The sequence below is a fragment of the Botryllus schlosseri genome, chromosome 5, assembly GCF_051294905.1.
Source record: "Botryllus schlosseri isolate E-star chromosome 5, Bs_hap1, whole genome shotgun sequence".
Taxonomy (NCBI): domain Eukaryota; kingdom Metazoa; phylum Chordata; class Ascidiacea; order Stolidobranchia; family Styelidae; genus Botryllus; species Botryllus schlosseri.
Genome location: NC_137240.1, coordinates 9,782,184 through 9,806,363, shown reverse-complemented (window position 1 = coordinate 9,806,363; position 24,180 = coordinate 9,782,184). Strand labels below are relative to the sequence as shown.

General features: G+C 44.1%; 2 protein-coding genes across 2 annotated transcripts in view; both read right to left on the bottom strand.

Moving 5' to 3' along the window:
• The window catches only part of LOC145439700 (uncharacterized), a 215,890-nt gene extending 192,198 nt beyond the window's left edge, over positions 1-23,692 (bottom strand). Inside the window, exon 1 of the mRNA XM_080317262.1 lies at positions 23,679-23,692. The gene's annotated coding sequence lies outside the window, so the exon portion shown is untranslated. The remainder of the gene's footprint in view (positions 1-23,678) is intronic.
• LOC145439685 (tetratricopeptide repeat protein 22-like) lies at positions 499-20,849 on the bottom strand. Its single transcript, XM_080317232.1, has 11 exons — positions 20,302-20,849; positions 19,631-19,757; positions 7,855-8,013; positions 7,605-7,795; positions 5,934-6,130; positions 5,180-5,328; positions 4,385-4,519; positions 3,349-3,480; positions 3,054-3,215; positions 2,096-2,205; positions 499-1,120 (listed from the first exon to the last, which is right to left on the bottom strand). The coding sequence occupies exons 1-11, from the start codon at positions 20,424-20,426 to the stop codon at positions 853-855; spliced, it is 1,755 nt and encodes a 584-aa protein (XP_080173358.1). The 5' UTR covers positions 20,427-20,849; the 3' UTR covers positions 499-852.
• Positions 23,693-24,180: the final 488 nt, after the last annotated feature.

Genomic DNA, 24,180 nt, shown 5'->3' with positions numbered 1-24,180 from the left:
CAGACAGCTCGAGGGTCGGACCAATCAAATGATTCCAAGATGCTATTTCCAAATCCAAGCCATTGTTTTTCATTTGATTACGTCATTTTCACACCGATATACGCAATATAATATTACATTATTTATAGGATCGTAGGGTTATCATACCCTTGATCTCGTATTACATAATACTTTCGTATACGTTCTATAGAAGACTGGATTCAACTAGTGCTGTAGATGTTATTCGACGCTCTTAGCGGGGAGAATAGATGTACAGCACATTCACAAGATAGTGTGAAGTCCGAGCTATCGAAGCTCATCCCTATGTTAAGGATCCCAACTTACCATACTTTCCCTCCATCTCCGGCCAATGCCACTTACGTCTGCGCCAGCATTCGAATAGAAATCTATTTTGCGAAAGATTGGAATCCGCCTTCCTAATACTGGAAGTCGATTCGGAACTTTTCGCGCCTCGCCAATATTTATTTCCCAGCCCCCAAACACTCGCAGGACACGCAATTGAAAAGAAAGAATGTATAACGAGAAATATGTACAGCGCACGTTGTGCGAGACACGGCGAACACGAGCACGAAGGCTTGAGAATTACTGCATTAGCGGAACTGCTGGACGAAAGAAAATAACGATAACAACAAGAAAGTAAATACGCCGGCTGTGTAGGCTATATATAATGTAAAGCGGCTGTAAAGCTACAACGATTTCAGCCGAAAGTGAGAGTAAATGAGGTGAAAAATGATTCAATACAATGGCAATGTTGAGTATAGGAGTAATAAACGCGATACACACAGGTTTACATTCCAGAATATCCAGAAAAATCTCGGCATTGTTGCATAACAAGACACCGATGAAAACCGACTACCTCATCACGTCCGCGGACGGCGAATTCAAACCTATCTGCCCATTTTTCGAAGCGAAAGTGTTCAAACACAGTCTCGTCAGGGCCAGGCGTTTGGCCCGTACCAAGAACTTGGCCAAGTCCAACAACTCGTGAGTGAAGAGATGGGTAAGAGCTCTAATTTCAGACGCCAGAGACTCCCTCTTATACTTTTCCTGGGCGGCGAGTACCCAGCCGTCTATCTCGCCCGCCAGGGAGTCTTTCCTTTCCACCCCGGCGCTTGAAAACCTGCAATAAGGGTACGGTTACGCAATGCCACATGATTATTGGTGGGTCAAGTAAAATTAATTCTAGGTTTGGTTAGTAGTGAATCAAACTTATCACAAATTACATCTAAAGGAATGCCGTACTCATACTCTTCTATAACATTAATTACATTATTATCAACTTTTTATAGTGCTACATCCTAGACTTTTCTATTTGATGCTTAAGGGTTATCGTAGCCTACAATGCACAAGCCCATATGCAGAAAACCATTGTCCTCTACACGATTTTCCCGTACGCTGTGCGCCTAGCGGGGAAGCCGCGGATAACATGCAGTTTTACGATCGGGTCTTCGATCTGACCAGGCCTTTGGATGAGCCCAAGGTCTACCGATTACGAAGCTGGGGACAGAAGTGAGAATGAAAGCCGTTGAAGGGAAAATATTGATGCTATTGATCTGCCTGATTTAGGTGATGCATTCGAAATGGCGTCTTGAGGGAGAAGTAATTTGACCTACATTTATATAAATGTTTAGGCGACTGGTCTAAAAATACAATCGACCACCGCAAGTAAATAAATATCCAAACGCCATTTCAAAAGCCAATACGGATATCGTTGAACGATTCGTTTCTGATCAACTGTGGCGAAGAGAGCAGTATGGCTCAACTAATTTTAAACCGCAATGAGGCAATGCCTTGTGTATCGCATTGTGCATATGCATGTGTTAAGCATATTATAATTATAGAACCGCCGATTATGATTATTAAACAACATGCCTATCCGGAGTTGTCCTATTACGTAATAGCTACCGGGTATGACGACGTCCGGCAAGAGGAATCGGTGAAGCGAAGCAATTCAAATCCATTCAATCGCGACCCGTGATTTCAAGAAATCAAATTATAAAGCGGTGTCACAATCAGTCGCAACGAGACGACGATTGCGGCGTTTCCGTCACCACGCGAACAAACTTCCCGCAAATTCGCAATCGACGAGTCTTACCATATCAGAAGCGTTTCCATTAGCAATCGAAAAGCTTGCGCGTTTGAAGAACCTTCCTTTTCGAGCTCGATCGCTTTTTTGAAGCACTCCAACGCGTTCCTGTCTTCGCCCTGATGCACAAAGCAGGTTAGTAATGATTAGCTCACAATTGTATGGCAGTAATGCAGGGAATATTGTTGTCGAAAATTGTGCCTTCTGTACAACAGAAGAATTGCCCAAATTGTGCCCAAATCGGGATACGCCGATGGTAAGCCAAGGTTTTAACGCGTGGACTATATACTGGTCATGAAGTAGACGCGCGGCATTTACCGACAGGATGGATGAACGGGTGGTTTTGATGTGAAGACTTCAAGTTATACTGTGAATTCGAATCGCGTATTTCGCACATTTCCACCAAATAGTATGGTGCGTATCAGTTAAACGTCCCTTTTTTGTACAAAATCTTGTCCAATCACACCCATTCTGGAGGTTTAAAGTGAGTTAAATACACCATAGATGGAGATATATCCCATTCGCCATAGGTGTAGTAGATTCATTTTCCTGTACCACCCAAAAAGGCGCAAAACGGTGCCTCAAGTTAACAGAACCCGCTGAACCCATGCGATATGGCTACAGAAGGATTGTTGACTCGATTACATCCATCGTAATGGGTGATAAAGTACGATATCGTACAAGAATGGGCCGGTTAACTGATTTCCACCCTGCTCCATGGTGTAAATCGGTGAAATTCACTATTTCCCACCCACGTATCTAAATTGTACAGATTTGTGGGTTCCACATCGACATATGCTTTGGATGTGTAACAATATCAACGTAACACAAACCTAGACACTACGTGGTTAGATATTTGTAACGGATCTTCGACTAGTCGCAGCAGACAAATGAACCTGCCCCTAGGTGGTAGCGAAGAGTAAATTCACATCGATTTTACCATGCAATGTACAATTGCACATTATACCTTGATCTTCAGACACTTTCCCCTCAAAAGTTGGAGCTGTGGGATCATGTTACCCATCTCGCACTGCAAGGCTTTCGAAAAATATATGAGGGCGCTGTTCACGTCTTCCTCGTCTACGATAAACGACTCTTTGAAGGCGTCCACGCCCATAAAATAACAGATCTGGAAACGAAAGCGTTGGTATAATCGGAGGGAATCAAAATCATATTCGCCCACAGCAAATTGTTACCAGAGACAGGGCGCTACGATTTTAGTACGTCATAACCAGAGACTGTTTTTATCCAGGCGTGTCTACCTGTCCGATGTCGATAAATACGGATATATCGTTGTCCCCAGCCTTTATAATCTTTTCCAGGTCGTCACGGGCTAATTCCAACAATTCTCTGTTGGGAATGCTTCCGTATCCGGTCTTGCACTTTGTCAGGTCCTAGACGGGTAAGGATTACTTCATTAGGGCGAACTATACTTTATTCCGCGGCGCTGTCTCAATATTATATTCGTAGTGAAGGGACGGTGTTAATACGACGGGCCTAATGGCGCGAAATGCCACGCAGGGTGAGCGTGTTGCGCTGTTGCCGCGCGTATTGTAATAGCGATGCTGTAGCGTCGAAATGAGTGTTCCAACATAATCCAAATGCGCCGAAACTGATCACGTCCGAGGCTATGCTTATACATAATCGCCTGTAGAAATGTCGCATGCAAAATACGACGTAAATCCGCACAGAGTGCACTTAACGCCTTACTAATGTCGTACAGCTAAAAAAAATATATTCACTCGAAATTACGGGAAGAGGTCGTCTAAGCAGTCAGTGCTGCAGTTTGATACTCGAGTAGCAGTAACGTCTTACATTTACCCTCAGTTAACTACAATGAAAGGCCTGGAAAGTACTCCGGCGAGTAGGCTCAAAAATAGTCTTGGTCAAGGGATCGCATATATTTACAGCAGTTCCTCCGTGGTGAATATACTTTGGATATTACCAGATACATCTTTGCGACTGATATCAAACGAATAGTGACACAAGGGTTATTTCATGAGGTTCCTGTGACAATTCCACTCATAATAGTTATCCCTTATCCACAAATTACTTTCTCCTTTTCATAATCCGAATCGTAACAAGTAGGTAGTTTTCCCTAAAATACTTTTCAGGTATCTGTGGAAGTAGTCTGACAACCACTTCAGTAAGTACCGCCAGTCGGCAAAGACTAATTAATTAGTCCGAAAAAGGAGTAGTGCTTGTTTCGGACCAAATCGGGTTACAAGCGGAAAGTTCATCTTCAACATATTCTCAAACCAATACAGCGACGCGTCGCAGGAACACAAGCCCACTCACCCGCATATACAATTCCATCCTCAGCCTGGCCCTGGTGTGATACGCGTCACCGTTTTCGGGCGTTTCAGGCGACAACGCGACGGACATATCGGCCGCGCCTAGCGCGAGCTCAATTTTACCGGCCGATCGAAATATCTGAACAAAGACCGGTCGATATCAGCAACCATATATAATCAAAGTAATCATCGTTAATAGCAGTGGAAGCAAAGTCTTAAATTTTACTTAAATTTTACTCCAAGTACAAATATATGTAGCCGTTTTCAAGCAAACAAACAAATATATTCTAGGCCTAATTTTGCTCAGAAATCTGACAGTTGGTAAGTAGAAGGGAAGTAGTCGAAATTATATTGAGTTACCGTGAAGTGGGAGGCATTACGCCATGTTGTTTGACAATTTCACTCGTGAAAATAACGAAACCACAAGTCCCGAAACTATTTTCAACTTCACAAAAGCAAGAGTGCGTAAAAGTGAGCAATTTTGCATGAAAACCCGCCAAATAGAAGTGTAAGAAGTCTAAAACACTAACCACTGAGTACGTATAGCGCATGTAAGCAACAACTACTCGAGGACTTGCTTAGAAAAAGTAGCATTACGCCGACCAGACAAGCGGTTCAGTTTTCGTTTCCCGAGGGGCGAAATGCGCCCTCGACTCTCGTAAGTTTACGACACGTGCATTGTGACGTCATCGGTGGTTACTCCTCGAGTAATTGTTAAATGTTGACGCCCGCTCTTTGACGGCGCCCCACCCAATTTTCATCTTTGTTAAAAACTGTGGCCTATAAAATATATTCGCACCTTAGCAAGTCTGTTGAGGACCACCGCGCTCTTCTCCGCAATTTCGATGGATTTCGTGTAGCAATCCACCGATTGCCTGGCGGTTAAGCCGCAGTCGTGGATCGACATCGGCGTGGTCTCGAAGGACGAGCGCCTCTCCAGAAGGATACCTGTTAACAATAAATACTACGAATAGAATGTGATTACATATGTCAAATTTGACCTTCCCACTAACTATGACACCAACAGCATTAACCAAATATGAATAATCCGTCTCGTGTACGCCACGTTACCATTGCGTCAACAGCCTATACGCTGGAGGATCGAGACTAAAAATTGGCCTTGTGGGCACGCCCAAGGCGGACAGCCATATGGAGCCACTTGATGCAGAAGTGTTTTGACCTTAGTCATCACATACCGACCAGAGACAATGTATTAATGATATATCATCATTTCTTCCTCCCCGCTAAGTAGAAACGTCCAGGCTCTCGATTTAAAAAAGCGAGCAGTCGGGAATCCGGTAAGATATCCGGATCCGAATGGGAATTCAGATCTTTTGGTCGTTTTGTTCGCGTAATTAGAGCATATTTCAATACAAATCAACGCCAACAAGATGTGCCGGTGCTCAAACGGACAGACTTTGTCTCAGACCCGGAAAAATGTGAACCGCAAATCTCTCACTTTTGTTTCAAAGATGTTTATTCAATTTCATGGAAGTAAGAACATGAAATTATCAGAATGACACCACACCCAGTGACAGTCAGCTTTGGCTCACCAGTGTAAGCCGACGCCAGAGCTTCTTGATACACACAATCCGAATTTGTCAAGTCGTTGAAGGCGTGGATCGCTCTGTTATAGCGCGGCAGCCTGTTGTTCTCCTCCTCGCCCTGCATCAGCATCATCCGGTCTTGACTGACGATAATTGAAGCCAGCGAAAGGTTCCACCGTCGCCTCTCGTCCGTCGTGATAACACTGCACCACAGAGATCTCGCGTGAATATGGGTTGCGTAGATTTGTCAGGATTTTACCCATGGTTTTGTAATCATTTCCCGTGTTTAAGCGGAATTCGAGAGCAGTACAGAAAATGCAAGGTTTCTCGGGTTTGGATCCGACTTCGAGAGATACTAAGGGCTTAATTCGGAACAAGAGCTAGGAAAAGTGCCTTACAAAGGTAAGACAGCAGACACGATCAACGACGAACACTGTGACATCGGGCATCAGGCCAAGGCGAATGTTAGATTGAGATACTGTACTTGGTCGCAGTACTTGTTGTGTATTGCATTGTGCATTGCGTGTCTTGAGCGGATAAATATAATAGAACCGATGATTACGATGAATGAACACGGGGTTAATTGGTTCGAGATTCGGTAATTCGGGATCAAATCAGGTTACGATCAAACCTCGGATTCGGGCCCAATACACACAGCTTTATTCCGGACAATTCGTAAATATTAAACCCCCTCGTCACCGAGATACATCCTAATTTAAATACGGTCTGAGATATATGCATGCTGTTAGGCGAAAACAAAACAAATTATTCAGGATTGACACAACAGGTGTATACTGTATTCGTAACCACGCGCGTATCCGCATTTAAAGCGATGTACAGAGAAACCCGTGTCAAACGATCAGGTGACATGAAAAAAGTAACGGTGTCTAGATCAAAAAGGTCGTTACAGTCCCGAAACTTGACGTTTCGAAGAGGCATCGACACCAATACATGTAATTACTAGATCAATACGGCTTTGTCTCGATATGCATGCGGAGAGATTAATCCGTGCAGGTGACACGCGACAGAGCGATTTAGACAGTAGCGATGTATTTTTACGCCGCCGAAATTCACTGTTTCAATGATGCCTTGGGCAGTGCCCAATGGGAAATTGTGCTTACCATAACCCGGGTACGGACAAGCTCAGCCTCATATTTTGGATTTAGACATTGTTAGTGCGTCAATGACGTCACCGTTCCAATAAGATTACGACTCATTTCGACGAAAGTGCTTACAGTCATCATTCCTAAATTGGTGGTGGCGCATTACCTATCAATTAATCCACTATTATAGTCCATGGAGGAAATATAAAACTTCACGTCTTTTATGGGGAGAAATGCAGACCTCACTGGAAGACATATCATAGGCGGTCAGTAACGAAGTACTTCCACTTTTTCGTAGAACTCAAGTTGGTTTTGCGAACTTGCAAGACTACTTCTACTCGGAAGTATACTAGATCTAGAACACTTACATTTTAACGTACTTGGGAATCGCTAATTCTACTTGAAGTCGAGTAGAAATTTACGAACTCGATTCTATATCAACGTGAGTAGCAACGATAACTACTTTGACCGCCGCTTCCTTATATCACAAACGATTTGAAACTCAACATTGGCATTATAGAGAATCACAGAAGAATCCTCCGAAATTTTTAGAAATATAAGTCTTTCCTCTCACCTAGACCCGATCGTGAGAGCCCTGTCGTAATGCTCAATAGACGACAAGAACCGCTGCATCCTGTCTTCGTAAGCCGACAAGCCGACATCGTAAGCGTACGCGTACGCTTGGTCGGCCAAGCAACAAGCCACGCGATAGCTCAGCTCCTCTTCAGTCACGTTCACGTCAGACCTTCCCAACAGGTCAGCGACCTAAAACAACGCACTTCGTGGTTAGAAAAGGATCGGTTGGGCATTGACGCTTATCTTACGGTCTTTTTGCAAGCAGCCGCTCTTTCTTGGGTGGATTGGTTGCGCGAGCACACGAAAATCAAACCGGCTAGGGCGCTTAGATTGCTGACGTTGTTCTTCAAGGCGTCTTCGAAATGTCGGATGGCTTCGTCGGATTTGTCTAGATGCGCGGCGAGGGCCTGCGTACGACAAATGATGTCATTTAGTCAGTGCAATGGCTTTCATCTTGTTCAACTTTTCTGATGGTCCGCCAAATATTTTACAATCTCAATACCAAAATTCATGAAGTTGGACGCTTTTCCAATTATCAAAGAAATGTCATCAAATTTTAAGTTGATTAGAAATTGGGTATGTATTTTTCCGCATCGCGCCGTACTATAGAGTTGGAGTTGGCATAGGTCGCAATGCTGTAGGTATTGCGCCAAAGCTGTTACTAAGCAGCTTAGCCTGCAGATCGCTCAAGACCGGTTGTGTGAGAAGGATGAACACTGAACAATGTTCATTGAACACTTTTGAAGCAAAATTTGTTCGAATTTGACAGTGCAATGTAGCGGCATTTGGCTAGCAACCAACAAAGTCGCAGATCGCTTGGAAGCAACCGAACAATCAAAATCTTGTCCGTGGTTTTTAACAGGACTTCCCCTTACAGAAACCTCAATAGAAACTTCAAAATATAACTTCAAAAAGGCAGCAGCGAAGATCTCATCACATTGAACTTGCATGCATTCGGGGTAGATATATATTGGGTTAATATGGATTGTTAAAGGTTCATCGGTACGAAGAATCTGTTTTGAAATTTTACCGCTACGTAAGCTTAAAAGCTTGAGAACCATGCAGCAGATCGTGATCACATAATGTCGAGCAATGACTAGCGTTATCACGAGGAGTGAACTTGGAGCATGACATTAATATTATGACGCCGCCGTAGCAATTGATATTTTTCTGGAAGATTCATTTTTCAACTAGTCCCTACTAAAAACATTTCCATGCGTAATGAGAATTATATAATGAGTAATTAATTAATCATGATTGAAGATTTGAGCATCACATCAATATCATGAGTCAGCATTAGGTATTTGAGTTCTTTCTACAACTGACACAAACTAAACGGACCTACGCAAATAGAACTACAAAGCCAGTCCGGGGCTATTAATTTAACGCACGCACCAACACAAACACGTGCAAATTGAAACCACTGAAAACCACCTGGATCATTACGCCTTACGTAATTACCTTATATACAACACAGTTCTGATAGATTTACACAGCGATCGAGACTGCTACGGATCTACGACGATCTTTATTAGATTACTCCGACGGCGACAGATGGCGATTTGGTCCACGCCGGTTAATCGGAGGAGACGCCGGATTACAGCGTCGGAAAGAGCTACCTAAGGCGGCTGCTTTCAATCTGTCGGTTCCTTACGGCTTACTTTAATGACGAGTGACAATAGAGCGGCACAAGCTGGTTTAAAAATCGCTCACACACAAATATAGCTGCAAACTCGCCGGCCGGTTTTTTAGCAGAGATGTTTAAATTGTCAGTGTAGCTACTCAATGAGAAGTACCTGTAACGCCGTAAATATCTGCTCGATTGCGAGTCGAAGTATTGTATACTAATCCATCGGCTACTTTCTACCTACACATTTCAAAACTTCAAGGTTCAAAAGTTGATAGTTTTGCTTAAAGAGTGTTCCAGTGGAAAGAGTCTGAAACACAACCACTTGAATAAGTCGTGAAAGCCGACCTAACCTATTTGAGTGCTTGGCAAAACTATGTTATCAAGCCACTTCTGCCTTTTTAATGAATATTTTTCAAGGTTTGCTATAGGAATGATATGCGATATGCGCATTGCACTGGGCCATGATAATTTCCATGATAAAAAGTGACGTCACAACGATGATGAGGTAACAATATGAGGCGTAACAATGTATGGAGCAGACAGGCAGAAACAGACGCTAACCGCGGAGATACAAGCTCGCATTGCTTAGCACAGTGGTTCGCAACCGGGGGGGGGAATGCCCCCATTGGGGGGAATTTTTAAATTTTTAGGGGGGAATCTGGCTGAATTTTTTTTAGGGGAAATCTGGCTTTGGCATTGTATTGGAAGATACACTGGGTTCGCAAGGTTTTCAGAATTTTATGGTATAGAACTGTTTAGTAGAAATTAGTTCTTTACAATGTTTCTTTGGCGGATTTCAAGCTAGGTGTATGTTTAAATGCCTTCCTTAAATATTACACCCCCTGATAAAGTGAGGCTCACGACACGATTTCGTTGGGTCCGCGACAGCCTCTCGACCAAATTGCTACTAGGCAGGAAAACGTCAAGCCGAATTCAGCACAAGGCCGCTAGTGAAATTGTTTAACTGTTTAAACCAACATATGAGCCAACATGAAAAGCAAACCGTACCAAATTCATCGATTCAACTCAAGTCCATAGCAATCGGACTTGGTGATTTATATTTCGTCAGCGGCTACCCGACCGGTCAAAAACAGGTCAAATTTGACTGTACTTTACCAAAGTTTAGAGCGCATTCGCCATAGTTCGGACATATCTGAATATGTTTGGCCATTAATTGCTCAGTCAACAAATGGTTGCGCGTTAAAAAGCACCTTTTTTAGTCACAGGCAACTTTTTCACAGGGGGGGATTTAGCTCAAATATCGGCCAAGGGGGGTGTGGTGTATCAGTCCCTTTTGACCACTAGTGGGTGTTTATACTGATTGCTCCTGATTACCTTCACGTCGGGACTATTCATTTCATTTGTACCAGTTGGGTGTGGCGTCGCTTCTGTTAGTTGTAGGGCAATTCCCTGCACAGACAACCGATGTTCCCACCACTACCTCTCCAAATCTCCTGAAATTTGGTACACGCACAGATGAGCTAATTCCAAACAGGATGAACTTTATTTTATGAAAATTGGACTTGGGGGTCAAAAGTTACGTCACTTTGAAAATTGACAATTTTCTGCTCATTTCGGGTCTGCACTTTCAGGTTTTATCAATGCAATATTCAAGAAGGTGTAGCTAGATGTTAGACGACAGTTGAGATACGGTACTTGGATTTATCTGAAGCTTGTCTGATCGTCTATATTTCCAAGTAAAATTTATTGCCCTGTAGGTTAGGGCCAAAGGTTAAATTGAGGGGGAATTTGGTCAATGGTCTAAAATCAGTCAGGCGTTACACGATTTAGACTGCGGATTGCTCAAAAACATATTAAAATATTTTGGAAAATAGGATCTTAAATGAAAGTTTGCTTCAAGGAGACTTCGTTCATAGCTGTTTGATTTTGGATATTAGACTGTAAATTGATGAAATTGCAGTTTCAAGAGCACACTTCATTTGCACATGGAAATGCAGTAGTAGTAGGGTGCGTTCGGACATCGAGTCTGGGGTGTGTGTGGACATCATGTCTGGGATGTGTTCCGACATCATGTCTTGGGTGTGTTCGGACTGTGTTGCCATTGAAACGTAGTGTCTGGGGTGAGTTCGGACTGTTTTGCCCCTCGGACATCGTGTCTGGGGTGGGTTCGGACAGTTTTGCAACTCTGACATCGGGCCGAGGGTGTGTTCGGAATGTGTTGCCATTCGGACATCGTGTCTAGGGCGTGTTCGGACATCATGTCAGGGGTGTGTTGCTACTCGGGCATCGTGTCTGGGGGGGAGGGGGTTCGGACATCATGCCTGGAGTGTGTTAGGATTGTGTTGTCAATTGGACATCGTGTCTGGATATTTTTGTGCTGCGCCAGATATGCCTCAGACCTGATATCTGCACACAATTCTTATCCAGACATACTCCGGAGCTGATGCCTGCGTACTAAATACCTTCAGGCATTGTCCGAAACGGATATCTGCTCACTTAGTGGACACAGACATACGTCAGACGTGATACCCGCGTACTAAACGACGCGTGACCTATATATGACCTCTTTATTTGCGGTTTTTGCTTGTATCTGCGAGAGCTGGGTATATTCACAGTAGTGATAGCTGAGTATATCCACAGCTATCACTACTCTGGATATACTCACCTCAACTATCACAGATATCACTACTGCGGATGTGGAAATACTCAGCTATCGCTACAGTGGATATACTCAGCTATCGCAGATATCAACAAAAACCGCAAATATAGAGGTCATAGGTCAAACGTCGTTTAGGACGCGGGCATCACGTCCGACGCATGTCTATGTCTGTTAAGTGCACAGATATCCGGTTCGGACCATGCCTGGGGGTATTTGGCACACAGGTATCAGCTCCGGAGCATGTCCGGATAAAAATAGTGCGCAGATATCAGGTCTGAGGTGTTCGGATTGTTTTGCAACTCGGATATCGTGTCTTGGGGGTGTTCAGATATTATGTCTTGGGTGTGTTCGGACTGTTTCGCAACGCGGACATCGTATCTGGGGGGAATTCGGATTGTGCTGTCACTTGAGCTCATGAAAAGTTACCTCACTGGACGCCAACAAATGGTTGCGATCTCAGACACCTTGTCCTCTCCTCACCCGGTGACCTGTGGTGTGCCCCAGGGCTCAGTACTTGGACCGGTCCTTTTCACCTTATATGTCAACGACATTTTTGAAACCTCCTCATTGAACACCACACTATTCGCTGATGATACTCACCTCCTCTCTTCCGCATCTTCGACGGCAGAGCTAGATGCCCTGACTGGTGACCAAATGCCCAAAGTCCATGAGTGGACGGCCCAGAACAACCTTTGCATAAACGCCTCCAAATCGCAATTGCTGACAGTTAATTCAAAAAATAACCTAACCGTTAATATCGCTGGTCATCCCGTTTCCAACACAGATAATGCCAAATATCTCGGAGTTTTACTGGACTCGAACATGTCCTGGAAGAGTCATATTCAGTCCCTAGAAACTAAATTATCACCGAAGTGCGGCCTGTTCTACAGCCTTGGGCGCTTCATGCCAGCATGGGTTCTTCTGATACTCTTTAAATCCTTAATCCAATCGAAGTTACATTATGGCATCCTCTGTTGGGGGGCTGCCAGTAAAACTGCACTGAAGCCACTGCAGAAACTACAGCATAAAGTGCTCCGAATCATAGCTAGGGCCCCAAAGGGGCCTGGCTGCCCATCCAATAAGTCGCTGCTGAAGAGATTCGGCGTCCTAAACATAGAAGATATGCGGAAACTAGAAATCGCCAAGTTTATGTATCAGTTTCACTGCGGTCGTTGCCCCGAATATTTCAATGACTTCTTCACCTCCGAATCAAAAGCGCACAAGTACAATACACGCGCGTCCACGTCGTCCAAATATCATATGATCGACCGAAAAGATCATCGCTCCATCAAATATGCCGGACCTGATGTGTGGAACAGTATCCCGCCGGCCATCCGACAGTCGACGAGCATGTCCACATTCAAGTCGAAATACAAGCAATTACTACTAAATAAATACAGTCCATCCTCAAGATTACCGGACCACGACTGACCTATCGATCTCGCTTCCCATGACATGCCGCCCTATTTCTTGTCGCATTCTTCTTCTATAATATCTTCTTTACTTTCATCCAGTGTGCATGCCTCCTCTTTACATCGCCTAGGCCAAGGTGGGTGTCAGATTCCATAGACTACTCCTTGTCACTTCGACATCTTCCTGTCTTTTCATTGTATCGCATGTTTGTGGTGTATTGAACTGATAAAATTGCTAATAAACCAATGATGATGATGACTATATAGGACATCGTGTCTGGAAGGTGTTCGGACATCATGCCTGTGGTGTGTCCGGACTGTGTTGTTACTCAGACATCGTGTCTGGGATATGTTTGTGATGCGCCAAACATGCCTCAGACCTGATATCTGCCACTATTTAAATCTGGACAGTGGACATGCGTCGTAGCTCTTACCTGCGCACCAAATACCCCCAGGCATATTCCGAATCTGATATCTGCGGGCTTAAGGGACACATACATGCGTCAGACGTGATACCCGCGTCCTAAACGACATTTGACCAATATATGACCTCTATATTTGCGGTTTTTGCTGATATCTGCGATTGCTGGGTATATCTACAGCAGTGATAGCTGAGTATATCCACATCCACAGTAGTGATATCAGTGATAGCTGAGTATATCCACAGTAGTGATAGCTGTGGATGTACTCAGCTATCACTACTGTAAATTTGGATATACTCAGCTACCACTACTGTGGATATACCTAGCTATCGCAGATATCAGCAAAAACGCGTCGTTTAGGACGCGGGCATCACGTCTGACGCATGTCTGTGTCCAGATATCCGTTTCGGACAATGCCTGAAGGTATTTAGTGCGCATGCATCAGCTCCGGAGCACGTCTGGATAAAAATAGTGCGCAGATATCAGGTCTGAGGCATGTCTGGCGCAGCACAAACATATCCCAGACACCATGTCCGATTGACAACACAATCCTAACACACTCCAGGCATGATGTCCGAACCCCCCCAACCCCCCGCCCAGACACGATGCCCGAGTGGCAACACAGTCCTAACACACCCCTGACATGATGTCCGAACACGCCCTAGACACGATGTCCGAATGGCAACACATCTCGAACACACCCTCGGCCCGATGTCCGAGTTGCAAAACTGTCCGAACCCACCCCAGACACGATGTCCGAGGGGCAAAACAGTCCGAACTCACCCCAGACATTACGTTTCAATGGCAACACAGTCCGAACACACCCAAGAAATGATGTCGGAACACATCCCAGACATGATGTCTACACACACCCCAGACTCGATGTCCGAACGCACCCTACTACTACTGCATTTCCATGTGCAAATGAAGTGTGCTCTTGAAACTGCAATTTCATCAATTTACAGTCTAATATCCAAAATCAAACAGCTATGAACGAAGTCTCCTTGAAGCAAACTTTCATTTAAGATCCTATTTTCCAAAATATTTTAATATGTTTTTGAGCAATCCGCAGTCTAAATCGTGTAACGCCTGACTGATTTTAGACCATTGACTTAATTCCCCCTCAATTTAACCTTTAGCCCTAACCTACAGGGCAATGAATTTTACTTGGAAATATAGACGATCAGACAAGCTTCAGATAAATCCAAGTGCCGTATCTCAACTGTCGTCTAACATCTAGCTACACCTTCTTGAATATTGCATTGATAAAACCTGAAAGTGCAGACCCGAAATGAGCAGAAAATTGTCTATTTTCAAAGTGACGTCACTTTTGACCCCCAAGTCCAATTTTCATAAAATAAAGTTCATCCTGTTTGGAATTAGCTCATCTGTGCGTGTACCAAATTTCAGGAGATTTGGAGAGGTAGTGGTGGGAACATCGGTTGTCTGTGCAGGGAATTGCCCTGTACCTACGTTAACTCTGTATTATTGCCATGTTGTATTCAGATACACTAGCTTACTTTTATGTTAATAAAAGCCTAGGAACCGATCGTATTGAGTTCTATCGAAGGGTACAACAATTTTATTAACATAAATGGTCATCTCAACATGGCGTTCTCTCAAGAAAAGTACATACGTGTGCCAGTTTTGGAAGTGATGCCAAGCTCGGCTGACTCGCAGAAGATATTCAATCATTGGGAGAAGATGTTGGGGAAATTCTTAGTTGCCGCGCAGGCCTCCGCTTCAAACTCAACGGCTCCCAATCGATCCTCTTCTGACCCTCCAGCTGAAGTGACTATTGACAAATTGGCTATTCTATACGGATATATATCGCCGGATGTGTTCGCTCTTGTAGAGCACTTCGCTACGTATGAATCCGCTCTTGAGGCGCTATGCAAGCTCTACAAGAAAAAGAATAACGTGATCTACTCCAGACACCTCTTGGCAACGTCTCGTCAGGATCAAGGAGAAAGCGTCACGGATTTTTCGCTAAAATTGCTAACTCTCGCTAAAGATTGCATGTTCGCTGCTGTAAATTCCGACGAGCATCAAAAGGAAGCAGTTCGCGACGCCTTAATTGCTGGCTTACGTTCGCCTAATATTCGTCTTAGATTATTGGAGCACGATGATATGACATTGGACAAAGCGGTTCAGATAGCCGAATCTCTCGAGCGAGCTCAGCAATTTTCGTCTTCTTACGTGCCCATATCGATGCCCGTCCCTGTCGCCGTGAGTGCTGTGGGATCTGAACAGACGACTAATAGCGATCAAGTCAAAATAACGCCGGAGGGGACCGGCGAAGTTGCATTAGTCACGAAAGCATACAAGAAGTGCCAATATTGCGGCAGTCAACATTACCCTCTGCGCAAGGTCTGTCCCGCGAAAAACGCCGATTGCTATAAATGTGGATATAAAGGCCATTTCGGTAAGGTATGCAAAAGTGGCACTCAAAATAGGAAGATCGCTGCGCCAGCGTATGATTCTGATGAAGCCTCTCATTTGGCTTCTCTAGCCGCCGGTGGAACTGGTGCGGTAACGTTTAATTCCGCCGAAGTGGCGGACCTCGCTTCCCTGTTGATTGGAGTACCGAAATCACTCAGATACTCGGCTATCATCATCAATATAGCAGGATTGACTATAGAGGCGCTGGTCGACTCGGGGGCCTACGAATGCTTTATGAGACGATCGTTTGCTAATTCGCTTGCACTCCCTCTGCACGGACCGGAATCCACTATTACTCTGGCATCGAAGGACTCCACCTCTAAAGTATTGGGGCACGTTACTTCGCCATTCACAATACAGGATCATAAATACAGCGAAACACGTTTCGGAGTCGTAAACAACTTGTGCGCGGATGTGATCTTAGGATTGGAGTTCCTGAAAACTCACAAGAACGTCATTTTCAAGTTCAACGGGCCTCGAAGCGACTTGATCATCGATGATTCTCACTGTTCCGTCGCTGCCGCTAAGATCACAGAGACGCCAAAGATATTCCACTTCGTTGATAGAAATGTCGATCCCATCGCTGTGAAATCAAGAAATTATTGCACCGACGACGCCCAATTCATCAAAGAAGAGGTGTCAAGATTACTGCAAGAAGATGTGATAGAAAAGTCCGTCTCTCCGTGGCGGGCTCAGGTTCTGGTGACGAAAGATGAACGCCATAAAAAGCGGTTAGTTATCGACTATTCTCGAACTATTAATAGATATACGCCCCTGGACGCGTATCCGCTCCCTAGAATCGAGCATATTGTTAATGAAGTCGCTAAAGGAACGGTATATAGCACCATCGATCTGAAATCCGCGTATCATCAGGTGCCTCTTTGCCCTTCAGACCGTCCTTTAACAGCTTTCGAAGCTGACGGTAATTTATACCAGTTTCGTCGATTGCCTTTTGGGATAACAAACGGCGTCGCAGCTTTCCAGCGATTCATAGACAATTTCATCCGAAATCATAACCTGCAAGGTACTATTGCTTACCTGGACAATGTTACTATTTATGGCAAAAATAGAAAAGAACACGATAAGAGGTTGGAACGTTTTATGACTTCAGCCAAGGCTGACGGGCTGACTCTGAATGAAAAGAAATGTGCGTTCTCAGTTGAAAAGTTATCGCTCCTGGGGTACCTTATTTCCCATAACAAAATTCAGCCTGATCCTTGCCATTTGAAACCTTTGATGGATATGCCCATCCCTAACAATGCAAAAAGTTTAAAGCGCTGCTTGGGTATGTTTGCCTATTATTCGAAATGGATACCTTCGTTTTCGGAAAAAATGAAACCATTGACTCGAAACAATGAATTTCCGTTGAAAACCGATGGACTCCAGGCTATCAAATCGTTGAAAAATAGCCTTATAGGTGCTTGCCTAAGTTGTATATATGACGACGAACCTTTCGAGGTTGCCTGTGATGCTTCGGACGTGGCTATCGCGGCCATACTAAGTCAAAGAGGCAGACCTGTAGCGTTTATGTCGCATACTCTTTCCAAATGCGAGTCAAAATACAATATTGTTGAAAAAGAGGCTCTCGCTATTATTGAGGCCATACGAAAATGGGGATACTTGCTTCACCGCAATAAGTTCCGCCTCGTTACCGATCAAAAAGCATTGTCGTTCATATTCAGCAAAACTCACGCTAGTAAAATCAAAAATGCTAAGTTGTCGGTGTGGAAACTCGAATTGAGCGCCTTCAAGTATGAAATAATTCATCGTCCGGGTACTGAGAATGTTGTTCCTGATACATTTTCTCGTGTCTGCTGCTCGTTGCCAAATTCTGGCTTGTCTCTCCATCAGGTGCACGAAGCTCTTGCTCATCCCGGAGTACGACGGTTGAACCATTTTATTAGAGCGAAAAACTTGCCATTCTCTGTAGATGAAGTCCGAAAGATCTGCGCTAACTGCAGAATATGCTCCGAAATCAAACCGCGATTCTATAAATCCAATGTCCATCACCGTCTCATTAAATCGACTAGACCGTGGGAGAGAATAAGTATTGATTTCAAAGGCCCTGTTGAAGGACCTCGAAAGTATCTGCTCGTAATTATTGACGAATACAGCAGATTTCCATTTGCGTATCCATGCCGAGATATGACATCAGCTACCGTTGTTAATTGTCTCACTGATTTGTTTTCCTTGTTCGGTCTGCCCGAATATGTTCACAGCGATCGTTCAAACTCGTTCTTATCGAAGGAAGTAACGACGTTTCTTACCCGTAAAGGCATAGCAACGAGCAAAACTACTCCGTACCATCCCACTGGAAACTCTCAATGTGAGCGTTTGAATCAAACGCTCTGGAGATCAGTAAGAATGCTCTTAGCCTCACGAAAATTGCCTGAAAGTTCATGGGAAGCTGTGTTGCCTGATGCCCTTCACTCTATCCGTTCGCTTCTGTGTACTACTACTAATTCGTGTCCGCACGACAGATTTTTCAATTTCAGTAGGAGAAGTATGATGGGGGAATCGGTTCCAGATTGGATACTCCAAGGAGGCTCCGTGTTGCTGAGGAACTTCGCAAGGAGAAGTAAAAGTGATCCGCTCGGAATCGAAGTCGATTTGCTCGAAGCTAACTCCAAATATGCCTTGATCCGGCATCCATCTGGAGTGGAATCGACCGTCTCAGTCAAGGACCTCGCACCTTATCCGCCTACTACTGAGCCCTACCCAGTCGATGATGGGGCTGCCGAACCGGACCGTGCAGTGGCCGACGATTCGTTTCTGGTTGAACCTACGGTTGACGTTGGCAACAAACAAGATTCTTCAGAAACTTTGCAAGAAGTTGTCGCTGATCCTCCGCCCTTGAGAAGATCAACTAGAATCAAACGCGCGCCTGAACGATATGGACAATCCTCTTTATAATTACTTTGCTTTTGTTAGTGGGGGAGATTGTGGTGTATCAGTCCCTTTTGACCACTAGTGGGTGTTTATACTGATTGCTCCTGATTACCTTCACGTCGGGACTATTCATTTCATTTGTACCAGTTGGGTGTGGCGTCGCTTCTGTTAGTTGTACCTACGTTAACTCTGTATTATTGCCATGTTGTATTCAGATACACTAGCTTACTTTTATGTTAATAAAAGCCTAGGAACCGATCGTATTGAGTTCTATCGAAGGGTACAACAGGGGGCACGAGACGAAGAAGGTTGTGAACCACTGGCTTAGCAGCTTGCATAACAGGATTTGAATGTTCAAGAAAAACTTCCGCCGATAACAGACATCCGAATGTCGGAATTCCGTAACAGCCCCGAAGCGATATAATATTGCATCACGATACCTCAATAGAAAGATGACTCCGCTCTGGGACCATTACGATTTTGAAATTGAATGACACGGCCACGAATTTAGGCTTCAATCATGAAATATAATCGCGCATCATTGCCCTACGCGGCACATCACAAGCCGCGCGATACGAACAACTCGAACAGATCCGGAAAACCACTTACGCCAAGGAACACGAGGGTCGACTCCGGGTCTGGTACGTCGTCATTGGCGAGGTCCGCGCAGAGCGAGTTGTATCGCAAAAGCATATCTCGCCGATGAGCTCGCCGTCCGTCGTTTTCCTGTCCATTGCTGGCGAGATAAGAGACGGAATTAGAATCTCTTGCTGATATCAGAAGAGTTTCATTACAGAGGAATGTCAGACGTAAACACCGTGTGACGCGGCGTAGAGCCATTTGAGGAATTTCTAAAGATACCGTAAGCTTTCGTGTCGAACCATTCAGGGTCAAAAGTATCAGAACAAGTGGCTTGTATAAGTCAAACCTTGCAGGATTAGTCAGATAAATATCAAGGTTCGCGGAATAACATACACAGCACGGACACGGCATAAGCTATGCTAACACTGGTACACGACTTGAGATGAAGCTGCCCTGATGATTCGCCCGCAAAATTCGGCATATATATCGCGTGGTAGATGTCACACTTGTAACAGACTGCTAGTACATGAAATATTTTGTGAGGTTACATTACTAGAAGTCACAAGTCACGCCTGGTAGGAGTTTAGCCTCCTAAGATGGGCACATCGCTTCTTCAAATAGAAGCTATAGGCATCCGTACGACCCCTCTAAGTAAAATCATTTCGCCCGTAGTCTAAGCTTGTAAGAAGTCGTCTTACCAGCTTATTTTCCGAACGTTCTTTTGAGGTAGGCTGCCGAAGCTGGAAAATTTTCTGGAGTTGATATTTAAATCCAAATGGAACAGACCCGGCACGAAGTCATCCACGTCAAAGACTCCGTTCATATTCTCCGCCGGACTGCGAGACGCGGACGACTAACAAACCGCATTCGCTCCCACGGCACAATTACCAGACTATTCTCTTTATGAGTCCGCTACATGATTACTACTGTACACCGTAATCTGTTAATGGAGACAAACGTGTCCTATACAATCGCTGATCGTTTCAACGAAACGCATACATATAACACATTGAGGTATTAGTGTTCACTAAATGCCTTCGAGGTTTGATGCGCTTCCCGCAATTCGTTTATGAATCATCATTTCAATGACACACCAAAATGTAAGTCGTGCAATCTCATAAATTAAGGATGGACCGCGCACATTGCCAAGAGCGCAAAATCAAAAACCTCGCATCGTGGCGTAGATGGCCATGGTAAGAACAAGAATCGGTTCACGGTGTGAATACTTTCATCAGCCATTTCAATGTAATAACACCATCAAGAATCATGATGTAGTACTAGTCAGCGAATTGTAAGTTAGAACTAGAAGTGATATAGGTTTAATGATTTCCGATTATGACGTTAGAATGAAGGGCTGCATTTCCAAACAGCGCGGTCTGATGCCGTTCTCGAATTGCGTAGTAGGCATGAAAATTGGCAGAAATTCAACACATCAATACAGAAATTTAGAAATCATAAGACCAGAATGCACGCATGGTGCACACGGTGAAGGATTACTGGGCTACAAGCTTCCATTGACCTAACAGACGACTTCCTGGTGACGACTTGCAGTTCATCATAGGCGAAAGTACTTCTAATTTCTACAACACAACTGAAGTTACCACAGCTGCATAGGGAAATCCCTAGTTGAAATCAGTATCAAGAGATGAAGCGATGACAGGGTAGGAACGGCATATTGACAAGGAAGTACTCTATATAAAACAGGAAATAGCCTACCAGTAAAGTACCTCCAAAACAATACACAGTGCATAGCAATATGTCACGATACAGTGCGATCCTGTATACTAAGCACGCGAAAGATGATTGATTCTTAGCGCCTAATATATCGACAAGCATCGGACGTACATGAAGGTAAAATGTACTGTAGGCATACACATAATAGGTATTTTGGACCATGCGGATAACCCTGTCTTAACAATTCTACACCACATCGCTGCGTATTGCCACGAGTATTCCCGCGAGAATTGTCCATATAATCTCGAGAATAGGAAAAGTACATTCAACATGCACGACGACGGCGTAAAATTCATCTATTCAACAGCAACAGTACTCCAACAATATTCTACGATGCGTCGATGGCGGCCAGAGAATTTTCCGATTAAGAGATAGAAATGCATGCAGCCGACCTCGCATCGCCTATGAGCTTGAATACTAGATGTGACAGCGTTACATATAACAGAAGAAAATCTCAAGACCTATGTGAGGGCGTTAATAAAACGATTCGAGGCGTGAATTCCTGTCCGCCGATAAAGTACATGCACGTGCAGGTGTATCATGCAACTTTAACGAGCAATAGAAGCAATTGATCGTGAAATCTTTACGACTTGATTATTATTCATAGCCTTATTCGTGCATGCAGTGCTGAAACTGCAAGACTTGACACCTCCCGTGATGCACGAATTGCCGACTGCTAGGAATAACCCTGATAAGTTACAGAATACCCATGTTTATTTACATCATCCTCGTACGAAAGTCGCAGTAGCACTGAAATACTAATCCGGTGACCTACATAGCGTAACGTCGAAATAAATAGAACACGTATAACTGTTATTTACGTGATATACACATCACGGACTCTTCTAAATGTCTTGCTACGCGGTGTTTATACCACAGCATAAACACGAGATGCTCGTTGAAAAATGATCTACGAAACGACACGCTGCAGCTGCTAAACGATAGATTGATCTTCGACTACTACATGTACTGTGCGTTCAGGTGTCTATGACGCCAGACGAAGAAGTTTGCAGGCTTATGTTGATGCATGACATTCAGCAACACCGGTCGCGGTTAAAGTAACTCGCGTGCGGTTAGCTGGGAATCAACGTTTATTGTTAACGCACGCGCCTGTAGTACGGTCGTCTCGTGCACGCCACTTTGAATGGAACCAGAAGTGAAAGTGATGCTGTCATGCAGATATAGTAATGATGCCAAAAACTGTTACCGCCCGCAATATTTCTATCGAGAAAACATTCAACTTTTGGATTCGACGTTACCACGGAGTGTGTAGGCGCGTAGTTAAGTTATCGAATACTACAAGCTAATTCCGCCGGTTTTCCCGCATAACTTGAAAAACGGTCACTTCATAAATTCAATACCATCAACCTATTTACAGCCGATGCAGGTTTTACGGTAGGTCTTCTACGTAATTAAGGTAACCACGATACAGAGCTAGAGACTTGCCGTAGCGGAGTCACATAAAACCTTTAACCTAAACTCAAGCCAAGCGAAAGTAGCTTCCGAGCTGACAACGCGAAAAACAAGCACGAGCTTCTTCACCTAGTCTTGACTGCAACGACTTTCTGGCGCAAATACGAATCAAAACGCATCTTCTAAGCTTCCGACATGCCTAGGCGAACTAGAGTTCTAGATATCCCTGATGCGAACGTTCTGATTTACAGCTGATGGCGGAAATTCTTGGTCTCGGTTGGTTGGTTCACTTAGCTCCAAGGAAGATGGATCCGCATTTCGTAAAACAGCATTTCACGAGCTTGCGTGGGCTGCGTATTTAGAAGTTATGACCGTGACGGTACATTAAAAGGAGAAGAATTTATGGAAGCTATCAAAAATCATCCTCCAGTTCAGTGGGCTGCGAAGAACTATCTATACAACCAACTCTGTGATCATTAGACGGCTGTGTAGTGTGCACACAATAATTACGCTATGCAAGTCGAACTAAATCATATTTCTTGATCTGGCAGTATACTTGCAATGACAGTGATATGCAAACCTCCATTGCCAATCATAGAAACCTTACTATAGTGCAGTTCTCAGTCGTGCGAGTAACTGTGATTGTCAGTTCGTACCTAAAGGGAAGCGTTCATACTTCCGCAACTGCATTCTAGCAACTTGGACCTAAACAAACACCCGGGGCCATTCTCCGGTTAACATCTAACTGCGATCGAAGATTATCTTCGATATACTTAGCTGGTAAGTAGAATACCGAGAGTTCAAACTGCAATAGAAAGATATATAAGCTCATAAACGAGCCATACACTATAATAATATCTCTGACCAATAACGTTTGGGAATTCACTTGTCACTCAAAACGTATAGGAAGACTCTACTTTGGAGTTGATAATACAACCAATTTCTAGGGAACAATGATATAACAGTTGACGGTAAAATCAACTTTTCATCGACAAAACACTGGTTGACGCGAAGATGAACAAACTAGCTTGGTCATGTTTCATAACAAGCTTCCGTGAGTTTACGTATGGAATATCAATTCCCAGGGATTCCGCCGACAAATGAGGCATAAACGAAATAAAATGTAATGACAAGTAGGTCGCGGACGCCCTCGGCACCGTGCAGCCAATACGCAGGTATGCTATTCAGATGTGCAACTAGCCTGGAATTGAAAGTTCTCAAGAAGTCACTATACGGTACTGTTATGGAAATATCGTACTTCTAGCGCCAGTTTCCTTCGTAAGGTAAACTAAACGAAAGACTGCTCTTCAGATACTGAAAGCAAACACACAATCGAGATGGTATCCTCGGCTAGCAGTTGCGTCTGACTTTAAAAATGATCAAATGACAGATTGAAACTTGATCTTCCAAGACTGCTAGGTAAGATTTTT